Source organism: Salmo trutta, unplaced genomic scaffold (genome assembly GCF_901001165.1).
Source record: "Salmo trutta unplaced genomic scaffold, fSalTru1.1, whole genome shotgun sequence".
In the NCBI taxonomy this organism is placed as follows: domain Eukaryota; kingdom Metazoa; phylum Chordata; class Actinopteri; order Salmoniformes; family Salmonidae; genus Salmo; species Salmo trutta.
The window spans coordinates 22,298-41,375 of record NW_021822736.1 but is presented as its reverse complement, the minus strand read 5'-3'; the positions used below and the strand labels follow the sequence as shown (position 1 = coordinate 41,375).

Genomic DNA, 19,078 nt, shown 5'->3' with positions numbered 1-19,078 from the left:
CAGCCTTACTGTGACACCTGATTTCACTAATCAGCTGATACTCAGAACCTTGATAAGCTGAACCAGGTGTGTTGTGTAAAATAGGTCTGGAGCAGGGCCTCTCGAGTGCACGCTGACGCGGTTCCCAGGTTATGGTGTTTCCTCCGACACATTGGTGCGGCTGGCTTCCGGGTTAAACTGCCATTTTGTCAAGAAGCAGTGCGGATTGACTGGGTTGTTTCAGAGGACGCACGGCTCTCGACCTTCGCCGTGCGGGAGTTGCAGCAATGGGACAAGACCGTAACTACTAAAACAAATGGGGTAAAAAAAATGTAAATAGGTCTGGAGCAAAAGCCTGCTCTGTCAGTAGCTCTCTATATGAAGAGGATTTGGTCACCTGTGCTACTGGCTGGGTTTACCGTGCAATACAGCACCACCTTGTGTTACAGAGCAGTAATGGCAAACATCAAAATTAAATTGGAATAAGTCAAATCAAATTTATATAGCCCTTCTTACATCAGCTGATATCTCAAAGTGCTGTACAGAAACCCAGCCTAAAACCCCAAACAGCAAGCAATGCAGATGTAGAAGCAGGTTTCCACCCAACTTTTAATTATTATTGTTTATCTGAGTTAAGTAAAAATCTCATGACAGGCCTGACGGAAACAAAAATGTGTTTTCGGTAAACTTTCCAAATGTCGACAAAACAAAATACGGCGGACAAGGTGGGATCTTCTTGTGTCAGTGAAAAGGCTTTTGCGTAGAGATATTGATATAATACCCATCATATGGAAGTAACCGTGGAGTCACGCGATGACATGGTGAGTGGTCCTCCCCTACGACTCGTCGGTAAAGCAGTTTATTAGCCTACAGATGAAATAAGATATGAACTTCACAGGGTGGTGAAAAGTGATGCTCCTTTACAATAAATATTGAGGGTCTTATTCTGCTGACATGATCGTCGATGCTCGGCTGCCTTTTGACAAATAAAAATGATTTCTCTCTTTAGTACATAAATCTCATCACTCGCTATACCACGCAACATATATTGTGAGACAACTATCAAGAGTTGAAAATGCAATGGAAACAGATTTATTCGCTACGTGGTAATTTAACACTAAAAAAAATATATTTGATGTGCCCTACGTCATCACACAGTCTTTTATCTGCAACAAGTTAGTTTGATGGAAACATCACTGTTACGAATCCTTTTGGCCCAGCTGTCTAGGGGGGGATGGACACGAGACCCGTAACATAAATTATAATAGTGATAAAGAACAGTGAGAACCAAAAACCACAGACAACTGAAATCTACCGTCAAACTCAAAAGGTTTATTGCTAAACACACGGTAATGGGGTGTGAGAAAAGGGGCTGAGCTGGACCCAAGCAAATAAACAATAAGCCAAAACACCCCTAAGATAGACTAGCCTACTTCAAGAACAGTTAGCTAACTAACCAAAAATACAGAGGGTGGTCCGCCCAGTTCTAACTAGGGTACTTAGACACAGTATTCCTACGGGTAATGTATGCCCATGGGCGACTTGTCTTGGTACCCCCTTTTCCCACCAAACAAACAAACAGTAAAACACTAACAAAACAATACTCACAGGATAACCAGATAAATGTGACATGTAGTTGAAAAAACTAAAGAGATCAATACAGAGAGAGATTGAGAGAATGAACACAAAGATTGATCTGGGGAGAAAACAACTGACTGGGTTTCTAAACCAAGGGGCTGTGATAGGTTGAGGGAAAAGGAACAGGTGTCTTCTGATTGGGGAGTGATGATTGTCACCTGTGAGGAGGAGGAGGAGAGAAAAGAAGCACACACCGGATACACACACAGGATACCTGTATCCGTCACAATCACTCTCGTGGGAAAATGTGCATATTATTTTTATGCTGATTTTACAATATTCGTATGGAAAATCTCTCATCAGTTAGATGGAAACCGAGCTAGTGAGTTACTCTGAAAACAAAGTGGAGCGAGAATGAGAATATAAAAACACACCAAAAAAAAAATTCACTTTATTTCAAGGAGCAGTTTTTTTGGGAAGTTACTCTGTTCTACAAAACAAAAAGGTATATTACAGTACACCTCCATTATCGAACAGTATATAAGAGTCCTGCACTCAGATCAGGGCTACATTCCTGGGGCCATATCAATGGTCTGAGCTGATCTAGGATCAGTCTTTAAGATTATAACAAATACAATTATATGGACAGGGGGACCTGATCCTAGATCAGCACTCCTACTCTGAGACACATGATAGATAACGGCCCCTGGACTAAGAAGCACTTTCAATGGAGATTCTCAATGAAAAAAAGTGTTTTAGTCCATGACTATGCTTCATCTGGGTCCAGGAAACCAGCCCTGTAAGAACTGGGTCAACTTAGAAGACTAGAGATTCTTCTAACATTCATTTACAGAGGAAAGATTGTCGGCTGACTAGGGTTGAAAAATTCTGTGAACTTTCAATGAATTCCCTGGTTTTACAGAAATCCCAGATGTAGGATTTCCTGAATAAAGAGGGAAAACGCAAGAAACTCGGAACCCTACGAACAGGATTTCTGGAAAACCAACAAATATATATTCGAAAACAATATATGACACCTTTTATGTTAAAAAATAAAAGTGAATCTTTTAAAAAAATCTAATGAAATTAAAAAATGTACCCATCAGCTTCCAGTGACTGCTCGGTGATGGAGAGGAGACCAATGGACTGTCAGTGATGAGGACGACATGTTGGAGACAACACAAAATGGAGGACATGTTGGAGACAACACAAAATGGAGGACATGTTGGAGACAATACAAAATGGAGGACCAAAGGATTTTGTCGTAGTCAGGGTTGAGGTCAATTCAGAAAGTAACCCAAATTCCAAAAGGTTCCTAATTGAAAACACATCGAAGAGAAATGGAATTTCAGTGTACTTTCTGAATTGACTGGAATTGAAAAGGGAATTGACCCCAACCCTGGTACTAGTTAACTATGCACCATACAGCTGGAGGTACAAGGAAAAAAAATAACATACAGGTTATGTCCCAAATGGCACCCTACTCCCTTTATAGTGCACTACTTTTGACCGGGACCCATAGGCCTCAGGTCAAAAGTAGTGCACTATGTAGGGATTAGGGTCCCATTTGGAACGGACAATAGGAATGGGACCTGTTCTACAGTAAAGTTATCTAAAACACATTGACTGCATCACCTGCACTGTGAGATGCCTTTGAGTCGTTTATCAGTCCCATTTCACTTCCTCCCTCATTCCCCTCCCTCTTCTTCTCTCCCTCCTGGTACATGGATCTACTTCTCCTCTTCTTCTCCCCCTCCTGGTACATGGATCTACTTCTCCCTCTTCTTCTCCACTTCCTGGTACATGGATCTACTTCTCCTCTTCTTCTCCCCCTCCTGGTACATGGATCTACTTCTCCTCTTCTTCTCTCCCTCCTGGTACATGGATCTACTTCTCCTCTTCTTCTCTCCCTCCTGATACAGGGATCTACTTCTCCTCTTCTTCTCTCCCTCCTGGTACATGGATCTACTTCCCCTCTTCTTCTCTCCCTCCTGGTACATGGATCTACTTCTCCCTCTTCTTCTCTCCCTCCTGGTACATGGATCTACTTCCCCTCTTCTTCTCTCCCTCCTGGTACATGGATCTACTTCTCTTCATCCCCCTTTCCTTCCTTGTCTGTTTTTGGGGCATCCTTTCCCTCTTCCTGCTTTCCATCTTTCTCTTCCTGGTTCGACTTGATCTCTTCCTGTTTCCCATCCTTCTCTTCCTGGTTCGACTTGTCATCTCCCTGCTTTCCATCATTCTCTTCCTGGTTCGACTTGATCTCTTCCTGTTTCCCATCCTTCTCTTCCTGGTTCGACTTTATCTCTTCCTGTTTCCTGTCTTTAGGCCCCTCCTCCTTGGCGACCTCCTGCAGGTTGTACTTCCTGTATAGAGTGTAGTCCCTGACGACGCTGACGCAGCACACACTCTTGATGACCTCGACGATGATGGTGAGCTCAGGGGTGGTCAGGTCAACCTTGTTTTTAGGATTCATCTTCCCTACCAGGCCTGCAGGGGGACATAAACATAATGAGAGTGGCCAGGTACAGAGGTTATATGAGCGAGCACAGTACACACACAGGGGTTGTCCCATGGACAGAGGACAGGTGTGTGAGATATGAATACACTAGGACAATATAGAGACAGTTCCCTGCATGTAATCTCTATCCAGCATGCGTCTCAGTCCAGGTCTAGGCTTAATCTGTGTCTGGGGAAACTGGTCCGGTGAGATATACTGAAACATCTAGGATGGAAGTGGTCGGACCAAGCAGACATGAGGCTACAAGACTGTTTTGCTAGTACAGACTGGGATATGTTCCGGGATTCATCCACAACAGTCATGAGCTTCCTCAATAAGTGCATACAGTGCCTATAAGAATGTATCCAAACTAAAAACCATGGATTACAGGCAGGGCTAAAGGGGCTATCCACGCTGGGCTAAAGGCTAGAGTTACCACTTATAAGGAACGGGACATGGACACACACAAGAAAGCTACGACATCAAACATGCAGAAGGACAATATAGGAGGAATCCTAGTACACCAGCTCCGATGCTCATCGTATGTGGCAGGGCTTGCAGACGATAACGTTTTACAAAGGGAAACCCAGCCATGAGTTGCCCAGCGATGTAGAACTCCCATATGAGCTAAATGCCTCTTATGCTCGCTTCAATGAATACAACACTGAGTCTTGTATGAAAGCACCTGTTGTTAAGGATGACTCTGATCTCACTCTCCATGGCCAACGTAAGTAAAACTTTTAAACAGGTTAAAACTAGCAAGGCTGCCGGGCCAGACGGAATACCAAGTTTTTCAAAGCATGCACAGACCTGCTGGCAAGTGTCTTCAAGGGCATTTTCAATCTCTCCTTGTCCCAGTCTGTAATCACAACATGTTTCAAACTGACCACCATTGTCCCTGTTCCCAAGAGCTCCAAGGTAACCTGCGTAAACGACTATCGTCCTGTAGCACTCACATCTGTAATTATGAAGTGCTTTGAAAGGCTGGTTATGACTCACATCAACACCATCGTCCTAGAAACCCTGCACCTACTCCAAATTGCAAACCACCCCAACAGATTCACAGATGACGCAATCTGAAATGCACACTGCCCTCTCTCACCTGAACAAGAGGTGAAATAACACCAAAGATCCCTCCAAGCTCATCATAGAACTGGGGACCCTGGGACTGAAACGCTCCCTCTGCAACTGGTTCCTGGACGTCCTGACGGGCCGCCCCCAGGTCGTGAGGGTAGGCACACTTCCGCCACGCTGACCCTCAACACGTGGGCCTCTCAGGGGTGTATGCTTAGTCCCCTCCTGTACTCCCTATTCACCCAGGACCGTGTGGCCGCGCACGACTCCAACGACGTCATCAAATTTACCCGACGACACAACGCTTGGTATGCCTGATCACCGACACCGATGAGTCAGCCTACAGGGAGGTCAGAGACTTGGCAATGTGTTGCCACGACAACAACAACCTCTCAGTCAATGTAGATAAGACCAAGGAGCTGATGGTGGACTACAGGAGAACGAGGGAGACACCGTCCCCATCCACATCAACAGGGCTGTAGTGGACTACAGGAGAACGAGGGGAGAGCACCGTCCCCATCCACATCAACAGGGCTGTAGTGGACTACAGGAGAACGAAAGGAGAGCACCGTCCCCATCCACATCAACAGGGCTGTAGTGGACTACAGGAGAACGAAGGGAGAGCACCGTCCCCATCCACATCAACAGGGCTGTAGTGGACTACAGGAGAACGAGGGGAGAGCACCGTCCCCATCGACATCAACAGGGCTGTAGTGGACTACAGGAGAACGAGGGGAGAGCACCGTCCCCATCCACATCAACAGGGCTGTAGTGGACTACAGGAGAACGAGGGGAGAGCACCGTCCCCATCCACATCAACAGGGCTGTAGTGGACTACAGGAGAACGAGGGGAGAGCACCGCCCCCATCCACATCAACAGGGCTGTAGTGGACTACAGGAGAACGAGGGGAGAGCACCGTCCCATCCACATGAACAGGGCTGTAGTGGACTACAGGAGAACCATCCACATCAACAGGGCTGTAGTGGACTACAGGAGAACGAGGGGAGAGCAGCGTCCCCATCCACATCAACAGGGCTGTAGTGGACTACAGGAGAACGAGGGGAGAGCACCGCCCCCATCCACATCAACAGGGCTGTAGTGGACTACAGGAGAACGAGGGGAGAGCACCGTCCCATCCACATGAACAGGGCTGTAGTGGACTACAGGAGAACCATCCACATCAACAGGGCTGTAGTGGACTACAGGAGAACCATCCACATCAACAGGGCTGTAGTGGACTACAGGAGAACGAGGGGAGTATACACACACACACACACACACACTTTTACACTCATCATTTGCTGCTGCTACTCTGTTCTTTATTTTACTTGTATTATTATCTATCCTGATGACTAGTCACTTTACCCTGCCTTCATGTACATATCTACCTCAAATACCTTATTATTATCTATCCTGATGCCTAGTCACTTTACCCTGCCTTCATGTACATATCTACCTCAAATACCTTGTACCTCTGCACATTGATCTGGTACTGGTACTCTCTGTATATAGCTCCACATTGATCTGGTACTGGTACTCCCTGTATATAGCTCCACATTGATCTGGTACTGGTACTCCCTGTATATAGCTCCACATTGATCTGGTACGGTACTCCCTGTATATAGCTCCACATTGATCTGGTACTGGAACTCCCGTATATAGCTGCACATTGATCTGGTACTCCCTGTATATAGCTCCACATTGATCTGGTACTCCCTGTATATAGCTCCACATTGATCTGGTACTGGTACTCCCTGTATATATCTGCACATTGATCTGGTACTGGTACTCCCTGTATATAGCTCCACATTGATCTGGTACTCCCTGTATATAGCTGCACATTGATCTGGTACTGGTACTCCCTGTATATAGCTCCACATTGATCTGGTACTGGTACTCCCTGTATATAGCTCCACATTGATCTGGTACTGGTACTCCCTGTATATAGCTCCACATTGATCTGGTACTGGTACTCCCTGTATATAGCTCCACATTGATCTGGTACTGGTACTCCCTGTATATAGCTGCACATTGATCTGGTACTGGTACTCCCTGTATATAGCTGCACATTGATCTGGTACTGGTACTCCCTGTATATAGCTGCACATTGATCTGGTACTGCTACTCCCTGTATATAGCTCCACATTGATCTGGTACTCCCTGTATATAGCTGCACATTGATCTGGTACTCCCTGTATATAGCTGCACATTGATCTGGTACTCCCTGTATATAGCTCCACATTGATCTGGTACTGGTACTCCCTGTATATAGCTCCACATTGATCTGGTACTGGTACTCCCTGTATATAGCTCCACATTGATCTGGTACTCCCTGTATATAGCTCCACATTGATCTGGTACTGGTACTCCCTGTATATAGCTTAATTATTGTGTATTTTATTGTATTCCTCGTGTTAGTTACCATTTGATTTTTAAACTCTGCATCGTTGAGAAAGGTTCGTAAGCAAGCATTTCAATGTACACCAGTTGTATTCGGTGCACGTGATCAATAAAATGTGATTTGATTTTGGGTTATTCTCTTGTCTCTGAACACACTGTATCTAGAGATGTTTCCCAGTACTGTGTCCATGTAGCCTACCTGCCAGGGCCTTGATGATGTCATCCCTCTTGTTGTGGGAGCTGTTCCGGGCCTTGAAGGCAATCTGGTAGCTGCCCTGGTTGGGGGCTTTAAACCACGGCTCTAAGAACACACTCAGGAACTTATCCATGTCCTCCTGGAACGCCTTGCACGTTCCACTCACCTAGAACACACAGAACCATCAGAACGACAAGGAACCCCCCCAACCCAAAAAACCCACACATTCCCAAAAAGAGAAATTCTTCCAGCTAGTCTCTCCCTCTCTCTTCTGGTTGGACTGTCAGGAAACCTCCATGCCACCTGATACTCAGCCACATGACATGTGCTCACCGGCAGCATTCTGAGGATGACTCGTGACTTGTTCTTCTTGGTGATGTGGAGGTCTGACAGGATGTGATGCACCAGCTTATCAGGGTCTGGAGAGAGACAGAGCAAGAGGGGGGATTGGGAGAATAAAAAGACTAGTTAGTTATAAACCAAACAGACTATTTTGAGGACTTCTGAATAGGTATAACTGTTAATGTTGGCAGTTCTTTAATGAACTAAGGATAAAACCTAGCCTGGTCCCAGAACTGTTTCTGCTGTCATGTCAGCTCCTTGTCATGCCAAGTAGTGGCATGACGGCACAAATCATTTCAAAGAACTATGATAAAAGTGTCTGCTAAATGAGTGGTCTCACTCTCCACTCAGGGCGCTGGTTCAAAGTAGTGGGCTCCCAAGTGGCGCAGCGGTCTAAGGCACTGCATCTCAGTGCTAGAGGTGACACTACAGACACCCTGGTTCGAATCCAGGCTGTATCACAACCGGCCGTGATGGGTGTCCCATAGGGCGGCGCACAATTGGCCCAGCGTCGTCCGGGTTTGGCCGGTGTTGGCCGTCATTGTAAATAAGAATTTGTTCTTAACTGACTTGCCCAGTTAAATAAAGGATCAATTAAAAAATATATAAATATATACTGGGAGTCTTGAGACATGCTTCATCTCTGTCTAAGGAGCTGGGATGCTGTCTGTCAAACTCTTCCTCACCGAGGTTCTTCGTCTTGATGAAGATGACGTTGTTGGCTCCACTGTCCATAGCCTGGAAGCGCCGCTCCCGTTTCCCTGACGATGCTTTGAGCTGCTTCACCTCCTTCTTCAGAGCTGCCTCCACATCTTCATCCTCCTCTTCCTCACTACTGCTCTCCTCGGGTTCCTTAAACTGGGTTGTCAGGAGAGTTTAGAGAAGTTACTTTAAACAAAAAGACACATTAATAACTATTAACAAAGATAACTACCAATAAAGATGTACAGTACAAATAATATCTACTAACAATTCACACTTCAACATTTCGTAAAGTTGGCGCAGTTACTTCAGAAATGACTCCTTTCTCCTACTCCTATTTACGTTCAGTTGATCCCGGATTTGATTGACATGATTGGACAGTTATCCGTTCAACTCAACGGCTTTTCACCAGCGATGACTTCAAGGCAGGAATTAAGGGAAACACCTCTTCACGTATTCGTACATGGCCTCGCTAAATGTACTGCTTACATTCTCAGGTCCGTAGAGTTGATCGGCGTATTCGTTGAGCAGGTTGAAGGCTTCCGCGGTGCATTTCCTCTCGTTCATATTACAGGTGATGAGAATACCTTGCATGCCCACCTCAAGCTCCCGGGAACCCTTGTACTTCTTACTCCGGTGTCCGCCGCCGTAGCGTTTCTTACTGCGCTTTCTCAAGTCTTGTGCTTCGGACATATTTGATCATATACAGGACTCCTGGATAATAGTTTAACTGTTAGAAAAAAAACACATTTACCTGGATAACGTTATCTATCTAGTTTCTTATTTGTCACTAGCAAGTATAGCAGAATTGGCTAGCTAGCTAACATGCAAGCTAGCACAACAAACGACACGAGTCGGGATTGCTTACTTTAGCTACTGTACTAAACCTCAATCAGTAACCGTACACGTTGGATTAAATGCTAACAATGTATCGTTTAATTTGCTAAGTTATAGAAATACTAGTCAACGTTTATCGTACTCTTCTCAAGTTGAATCTGAAGGTACTCGTGGGCTCCTTCGTTCATTCAAACAAGCGAGTGTTGTGAGCAGCAAAAGTGGAATCGGCGTATCGCCTTCAAAATAAAAGTCCCCGTTGAAACATGCAAACTAATACAAATATTGAAATCATGACACAATTGGACTATAAATGCTAAACAAGTTTGGAATGTTGTTATAAAAATGAAACAAAAGACAATTTGACAACAAAAATGTAAAATCCGTTGATCGCACTGTGGATGTATAAATTTAGGGATGATGGTCCAAGCACACCAAGACAGTCGTGAAGAGGGCACAGCAAAACCTCCTCACGCTCAGGAGAATGAAAAGACTTGGCATGGGTCCTGAACATCTAATCAAATGACTACCCAGACTATTTGAATTGCCCCCCCCCCCTTTACACCGCTGCCACTCTCTGTTGTTATCATCTATGCATAGTCTTACTTTAATAGTTACTTTAATAACTCTACCTACATGTACATATTACCTCAACTAACCGGTGTCCCTGTACCGTTACCCCCCCTGTATATAGTCTCGCTATTGTTATTTTACTGCTGCACTTTAATTACTTGTTACTTTTATTTCTTATTCTTATTGGTACTGCATTGTTGGTTAGGGGCTCGTAATTAAGCATTTCACTGTAAGGTGAAATGTATTCGCCGCATGTGACTAATACAATTTGATTTGATTTGAACTTCAGAATATCAAATCAAATTTTATTGGTCACATACACATGGTTAGCAGATATTAATGCAAGTATAGCGAAATGCTTGTGCTTCTAGTTCCTACAGTGCAGTAATATCTTACAAGTAATCTAACAATTCCCAACAACTGCCCAATACACACAAATATAAAGGGGTGAATGAGAATATGTACAGTTGAAGTCGCAAGCCTCCAGCTTGATGATGAGCTTGGAGGGTACTATGGTACTCCGAGGGAACTTAAAACTTTCCACCTTCTCACTGCTGTCCTGTTGATTTGGATTGGGCTCATTGATGTGGATAGGGGTGCTCACTCTGCCGTTTCCTGAAGTCTATGATCATCTCCTTTGTTTAGTTGACGTCGAGTGAGAGGTTGTTTTCCTGGCACCACACTCCGAGTGCCCTCATCTCCTCCCTATAGGCTGTCTCGTCATTGTTGGTTATCAAGCCCACTACTGTTGTGTCGTCTACAAACTTGATGATTGAGTTGGAGGCATGCATGGCCAAGTAGTCGTGAGTGAACAGGAAGTACAGGAGGGGGCTGAGCACGCACCCTTGTGGTGCCCCAGTGTTGAGGTCAGAGAAGTGGAGATGTTGTTTCCTACCTTCACCACCTGGGGGCGGCCGGTCAGAAAGTCCAGGACCCAATTGCACAAGGCGGGGTTGAGACACAGGGCCTCCAGCTTGATGATGAGCTTGGAGGGTACTATGGTGTTGAATGCTGAGCTGTAGTCAATGAACAGCATTCTTACATTGGGGAATACTTATCTTGCAATGTACAGCCTTACCTATGGATCTGAGGTCCAGATGGGCAGCTTACTCAGTGACACCCACAGATTACAATTCTGAAGAGTTTACACAAATATTAGCATTGTAGCTCTTATCTGAAACTATTTTAAGGCAATCTGACAATGCTCCAAAGTTGATTTCAAAACTGTTTCAAGGGTTGATCAAGGCTTCTCCCGATGACACAACATGTAAAACAAAAATGTGAGGAAGACCTGGTAGACGCTATTGATGATGATGAATGAATACAGATATGTTAGAATACCCAGTCATGTTCATATCATCTCAAATACAAATCGCTGCAGTTGAAGACCATTCATAGAACGTACTATATGCCAGTGAAACTGAATATCAGGCACTCAGAAATGTCATTCCTCTGCTGGAGGTGTAAAAGACAAAAGGGGACATATTTACATATGTTATGGTCATATGTATGGCTGAATTCTGGCTGAATTCTGGAAAAGAGTATGTTCTTTTATCTCCCTGTTTTTGTTTGCTTGGAAAATGACGATACTGGAGTCTGTTATCAGAAGAAACTGTGTAACCAAGCATTTTTTAGCACTAAGAAAATGCACTGCCATTAATTGGAATGTTGGTTATCCACCCACAATGTCACAATGGATGGCAGAAATGTCAGTTATATATCACTAGATTTGATTTATTACAAGCTTAAGGGTATCTGGGCAACTTTTATAAGGTCTGGATGCCTTATATGGAATACAGTATGACTAAAGGAGTCAGGATTGAAAACATGCCCAGGTCAGGGGAGATACCAAGTCTATTAGGGCAATCCCTAGCTGCTGGGCAACTCAGTCCTGGTCCTGGGGGGTCTGCCGTCCTGTGTGTTGTCACTCTGGCCTTGGCCTAACACACCCGAAACCAAAATGAATGTTTCACTAAGATCCTTAAGGTGAGCGGGGTGTGTTAGGTTGGTGTGCTGCAGGGTGGGGACCCCTAGGGGCAGGGTGGTGGACTCCTAGGGCAGGGTGGTGGACCCCTAGGGGCAGGGTGGTGGACCCCTAGGGGCAGGGTGGTGGACTCCTAGGGGCAGGAGGGTGGACTCCTAGGGGCAGGGTGGTGGACCCCTAGGGGCAGGGTGGTGGACTCCTAGAGGCAGGGTGGTGGACTCCTAGAGGCAGGGTGGTGGACCCCTAGGGGCAGGGTGGTGGACCCCTAGGGGCAGGGTGGTGGACCCCTAGGGGCAGGGTGGTGGACTCCTAGGGCAGGGTGGTGGACCCCTAGGGGCAGGGTGATGGACCCCTAGGGGCAGGGTGGTGGACCCCTAGGGGCAGGGTGGTGTGGTGGACTCCTAGGGGCAGGGTGGTGCACTCCTAGGAGCAGGATGATGGACTCTTAGGGGCAGGAGGGTGGGACCCATAGGGGCAGGAGAGTGGACTCCTAGGGGCAGGAGGGTGACCCCTAGGAGCAGGGTGGTGGACTCCTAGGAGCAGGGTGGTGGACTCCTAGGGGCAGGGTGGTGGACCCCTAGGGCAGGGTGGTGGACTCCTAGGGCAGGGTGGTGGACTCCTAGGGGCAGGGTGGTGGACTCCTAGGGGCAGGAGGGTGGACTCCTAGGGGCAGGGTGGTGGACTCCTAGGGGCAGGAGGGTGGACCCCTAGGGGCAGGGTGGTGGACCCCTAGGGGCAGGGTGGTGGACCCCTAGCGGCAGGACTGGGTGACCCAGCTATATTGGGTGCAAGTAAAAAGAGCTCTACAGTACTATTAGGCATATGAGGTTAATTATATGGAAAATGTGCTGCTCCCGGGTGGCGTAGAGGTCTAAGGCACTGCATCTCAGTGGAAGAGGTGTCACTAGAGTCCCTGGTTTCGAATCCAGGCTGTATCACATCTGGCCGTGATTGGGAGGTCCCATAGGGCAGCGCACAATTGGCCCAGTGCCGTCTGGTTTTGGCCGGGGTAGGCAGTCATTGTAAATAAGAATTTGTTCTTAACTGGCTTGCCTAGTTAAATAAAGGTTAAATATATATTTTTAAATAATTATAATAATGTGTAGGTGCATGTGTTTTTTTGTGTTTTTTTTTTTACTTTGGTTTCCAAACCTTTCCCTTGGGAATAAAAAAAAAAATAGGTGGGAAGGAAATTGTGTTGGGAGTGAGTTGAGTTATTGACTAACTGTGGGGGTTGGGCGTGCGGCCAGCTTGGGCTGACTGGCTGAAATTTGATATAGAGGATGTCTTAATAAAGACATCAAGTCTTTGTACTTTGTAATTTTTTAAGAGTTAATTTGTTAGGCTTTTTGGTTAAAGGTGCAACACAATATAGATTTTTGAATTACCTTTGATCTACTTCAGTCTTATCAATCACCTATACATATGTAATAATCTCTTACCTAGCTTGATGACTGTGGGCATTTTTGCTTACTTTTTGTGTTCTAAATAGAGATGACTAGAAGGGCCATGGGTCATATTGGATTGTGTAGAAAGGCAGGAAATGAGCTTTAGATCCGAAAAATCTGGAGCAGGAACTCCAGACCCCCCCTCCAGGTTATGCCCCCCACCCTCTTCTAAAACCAAAGTGCACCCCTGTCTTAATTGTTACCCAGAAATGATTTTATATTGAGATAAAACGGCTGCATTGGACCTTTAAACAAAATCTCTTTCTCTGATAAATTGTATTGGCATAAAATAATTTAATTTTCAATATTTTTTGAGCCTGCAATATAGCTCATTATTTGTATTATTTATTTGATACAGTATTTTTTGATCATCTTTATCAAGGGTGCCAATAATTGAATCCTACAGACGAAGAACCATATATGTGACAATTTTTCCATTTTAAGATAATCAGTTATTTTTATATTATTAATTGTGTGTACCACATTAGGTGTTTTATGGTTGACAAATAATTCACCATACTCATATCTTCCAACAACAATTGATATTTTTTGTTATTTCAAAAATACTTATTTTATTGCTGTTTTAATTTTTAGAATGTGGAAGAACAGTATATCTCCAGCGATGATTTCAGTTTGTGGAAGAACAGTATATGTGACATTTTGCATGACACTTGTAAGATGTCCCTTTTTTAACACCTGATATGATGTTTTAAGTACTTTCAAGTACAGATGCCCTTCATGTAAATAACTTAAATGCAATATATAGTTAATTCATTTGTATGGAGGTTCATTTAAAGGTGGTCTATCAACTTTAGCACTGATGACTTTTCTTAAAAGTTGAGTCATGAAATCTTAGTCTCATTTAAAATGAAACCCTCAATGTGAACATACATAGAATAACTACAAAAATAGAATACAATTAATTAATTCAATCAAAAGAAGCACAACTTGTACATATCAAATATGGATCAATGTGATGTGCCAATATGCATGTCCATTATGCAGGTCCCTAAGGTCCAATATTACAAAACATTCAGAAAACCATTCTCTTTGCGTTTAACACTATGATCAGCAATTAAGTTTTGAATTGCGTTAAAACCCATGCTAAAGGCAAGAAATGTCCTTCTGTACTGAGGTGACAGCAGTAAATAAGTTAACTGCTTAGAGTTAATGCTAAATGTGGTGACAGAGAGATGTACTGTATATTGTAATGAATAAAAAAAGGGAATCATTAGGATATTTTATTGTTAGAACAACATGTTGCATGTTGATGGGATGTTAGTAAACTATTTTCTGTGCAATACCTGTGACTTTTAACCACCTCACTGAGGTGATCTGTAGTCCAGCTGGTCGCTTGAGGACAGAATCTGGAAGGTGCCTGAAGTCTTCACATTGCATCCTCATCACCTTGAATGGTTTCGCTGGTTGTGCTTCAAGTATCATCTTTGAAACATCATCAGGTGTATGAAGGACTGACTCCTTGCACCTCTTCTCGATGGTGGCAAAAGATCGATCACAAGGAAGAAAAGAATGACCAGAGACCATGAACTTCTGCTCAACTTGGGTAAAGTAACCCATAGAGATGAGCATCGACATCAGATTGAGCATCCGCCAGTTGTTATTCTGCCCACAGCATCTGTCACTGAAGATGATCAACTTGTGCACCTCTGGTTGGTGAGTGATGTGAATTTTGTCTTCACCCACTTCAATATGCAGCTTGCTACCTCAATGGACCCTCGGTGTGCAATCCCCTCATGCCAAACACACATGTATGCAGGATCTTCTTTTCCAAGTTCCTGGATGCAAAGGTTAAAATTTGACAGCTGCCGCTGATAGTAGACATTGGAGTGGGTCAGATTAGGGGTGTACATCACCCCCTATAGATCCACAGAAATGACATGGCAGTCAGCATTGGCTTTAGCCCACTCAGTGTCACTTTTGAAGCTGTGTGTAGGCCTTTTCGGCTTTTCGATGGTGCAACTCACTTTCAACTGCAATCTTCCTCTTCTCCTCTTCAGATGTTGCTGCTGACATCTTAGTGAAGAATGGTCACATTTGCCACAGGTGTCACTCCTGGGTTGGCCGAAATTGAGACTGCTGTTTGAAAATGTCCCTATAAACCCAGAATTTTGCAGTTGATGTGGTATTCTTCTCTTTGTAGAACATATACATTTAGTGATAGTAAAACATATACTGTAGCACATTCAGGGTATTGCTTGATCAGGACCCCCATCTTTCACACACTCCCAACCTATACACAGAATGAGTTTGTATTGCCACCATTGTGTAACACTGCACTTTTAGAGTTAACGTTAATGTACGTATCATTACTGTCAAAGTTAAACTATGCAAAGTGTTCAATATAGCTATTATAATATGAGTTTTGTCCTGTTTTCTAACCTGTTCTAAGCCGGAGAGAATCAACGCTTGTTGTTTCTCGTATGGGACAGTGTAGAAACTGTTGAACAGATGCAGCTTGCGCTCATCAGTCAACTTTCCACAATCCTTCTGCAAGTCGTGGAACACGCTCTTCCCTGCAGGATACAGTGTAACGTTACATATAACTAGCTAGCTACTGTAGCCATGTCGAATCATCCGGTGGATGGACAAAAAGTAGCTAGCTATGTTTCTTCTATAATCTAGCAATAACATTTGTAACGATAGTGTATAAATTAGTAGCCAACGAACTTTAGCTAATATATTTTCTCTATAGTTACAAATTAGACAACCCAGAACATACATGTTAGTTACTGTACTCTATAGCTAGCTAGCTTGATTGTTTGATATACGGTTCTTCCACATACCTCTTTTGGACAGCTTTTCACATTTTTTTCTTGACCCCTTACGATTTGTATAGGGTTTTCCCGCATTCCGTAGATCTTCCTTTGCCTGTCTTTCCATTCTTTTAGTTTTGTTTTACGTTTCTTTCCCACATTTCGGCGATTTTCATCAGCAACAGAAAAGGTGTGCGCTTATCCGTCCATTCTGAGTGGTGCACATAACGGTTATTCCACGAGAGCCTATCTTTAAATTAAAAAATATTGTTTAATTAGCGCGTGGAAAGCTTGTGAAACCGGTTCCACTATAGAAAAGGGGTGTCCAATAATGATTTTTCATGTATATCTCTTTTTTTTGAAAAATGTCACATATACGGTTCTTCGTCTGTAGGATTCAATTATGGACGTGGCTGTATATTAATCGTTTGACACTTTTCTACTATTGCATGGGGGACTTTATTTTGAAATTACCCTAATTCCGTGACCCGGATTTGACCTGTTAGTGCAACTGGCAAGAACCGTAGCTAGCTAACAAAGCTTGAAATGCAACATCTCAAGGAAAAAGGTAACTAGTAGCTAGCTAGTAGTTTGCTATCGTTGCAGTGTGGTAGCATCTGCAGAGAAATGTTCCTAGGATTGATCTCTCTTTGGCCTCTGTCTCATAGCTAACTAACTAGCTAGCTAAAGTGAGTTATTTAAGTTGCGATCAAGTGACAGCTAGGCTAGCGAGCTATATAAACTAGCCTATTATGAATTCGGCAGGAAAACCTTTATCTTGTCATTTGCCGTGGTAGCCTCACGTTATGTCAAGAACAGTATTTGTATTTATTAGGGATCCCCATTAGTTCCTGCCAAGGCAGCAGCTAACGTTACTCTTCTTGTGGTCCAAACACACCAAAGCACCCACATTACGTATAAAACAGTGAACTATGTTTGTACTGAATGAACTAAAGATAAAACAGTACATCATATGACATCCCCTACACCACCACATATCCACAACACAAAATGTAAAATACCACCATACAATTTTAGCTAACATTTTTTACATTTTATTTAACTAGGCAAGTCAGTTAAGAACAAATTCTTATTTACAATGACGGCCTAACCCGGATGAAGCTGGGCCAATTGTGCGCCGCCCTATGGGACTTCAAATTACGGCCGGTTGTGATACAGCCTGGAATCGAACCAGGGTCTGTAGTGACGCCTCAAGTTCTGAGATGAAGTGCTGCACCACTCGAGAGCCATCTCCAGATCCTTCTCTTAATTGCCTATAACCACAAAAAATAATAATTGCCTATAATCGCGGTCAATCTACGTTGAGATGGCTGTTTCTATGGCGATTTAAAGGGAAAGTCTCAGAAAAACGCAATGAAAACAGGAACAGATTATCTTTGGAGGGTGGATATTGAAATTCAGTCTGTTAGCTTCATGGCTACTGATGTGAGTGCTATGGGTCGGTAGTCATTTAGGCAGGTTACCTTCGCTTTTTTTGGGCACAAGTACTATGGTGGTCTGCTTGAAACATGTAGGTATTACAGACTCGGTCAGGGAGAGGTTGAAAATGTCAATGAGACACTTGCCGGTTGGTCGCGCATGCTCTGAGTACACGTCCTGGTAATGTCTGGCCCTGCGTCCTTGTGAATGTGACCTGTTAAAAGGTCTTACTCACATCGGCTACAAAGAGCATGATCACACAGTCGTCCGAACAGCTGGTGCTCTCATGCATGCTTCAGTGTTGCTTGCCTCGAAGCGAGCGTAAAAGGCATTTTGCCCGTCTGGTAGGCACTGGCAGCTCGCGCCTAGGTTTTCCTTTGTAGTCTGTAATAGTTTACAAGCCCGCCACATCCGATGAGCGTCAGAGCCAGTGTCAACTTCATAACAAACACTGTGAGGCAGCTGTGAATGGAAAAAAAAGATCTGTGAGCCCTTTCCAAAAGCCATGGAATATAATTGACTGAAATGCATAATTTGACACTTGCCAACATTCATGCAGACTCCTACATACACTGATTCAGTCTGCACTCTAACATATAGACCTCAGGGATAATTAGCAACATGGTATCATTTGGAAATGACTAACCTTTTTTCTGTACGCTCAGGTTGACTTCTCCAGGGAATGACCCACAAACGATGTCTCCTTTTCTGAATTTGTGCCCGTAGGTCCCTTTCTTCCCCCAGCGTCTCTGCGTCTTTTGGTTCCTCCACTGTGGCTGATGTCTGCAGCTCTATGGCAGGTTGTTCAGCGGAGAGACATCATGGACTACGGCTTGGTGGAGGAGTTTGTCATCACTGTGTTGGACATAGTCCCAGATCTGATGAGTTACAGAGAGAAAGTCCAACTCATCATGGGCCTGAGAGCACAGGTGAGAGATGGGGCTGATGGGTGGAGAGGGTAAAGGAGAGATGAGACTCAGGAGAACCCCTTGTTTCAACACCGGGGGGTGAGGTTATTAGATGCATGTAGTTGTTTGGTTATAATCTGGGTAATTCTATATGAAGTAATTAGCTTGAGAACTAGGCTATACCACTGTGCATTGCTATAGAAATTGATATAGTCCCATGAAAAAGTATTCTCCCAAAGGCACAGTTTTTATATTTTCTGAGACATGATGCATACACCGCCGTGCTTAAAATGGCTCCATAGGAAACAGGCTCATCTCAGCTGCAGTCAATACACTGGTTTTGTT

The 19,078-nt window shown here is 44.2% G+C and overlaps 1 protein-coding gene across 4 annotated transcripts; it reads right to left on the bottom strand.

Moving 5' to 3' along the window:
* Positions 1-3,582: 3,582 nt before the first annotated feature.
* On the bottom strand, positions 3,583-9,854 carry LOC115184101 (THUMP domain-containing protein 1). 4 transcript variants are annotated; one of them, XM_029745091.1, is made up of 6 exons: positions 9,752-9,854; positions 9,262-9,486; positions 8,757-8,928; positions 8,062-8,147; positions 7,732-7,894; positions 3,583-4,047 (listed from the first exon to the last, which is right to left on the bottom strand). In XM_029745091.1, the coding sequence occupies exons 2-6, from the start codon at positions 9,463-9,465 to the stop codon at positions 3,641-3,643; spliced, it is 1,032 nt and encodes a 343-aa protein (XP_029600951.1). In that variant the 5' UTR covers positions 9,466-9,486; positions 9,752-9,854; the 3' UTR covers positions 3,583-3,640. The 4 variants fall into 4 exon arrangements, with proteins under 4 accessions (XP_029600951.1, XP_029600952.1, XP_029600949.1 ...); XM_029745092.1 differs by having other exon boundaries at positions 9,262-9,502; positions 9,752-9,843; XM_029745089.1 differs by having other exon boundaries at positions 9,262-9,502; positions 9,641-9,830.
* Positions 9,855-19,078: the final 9,224 nt, after the last annotated feature.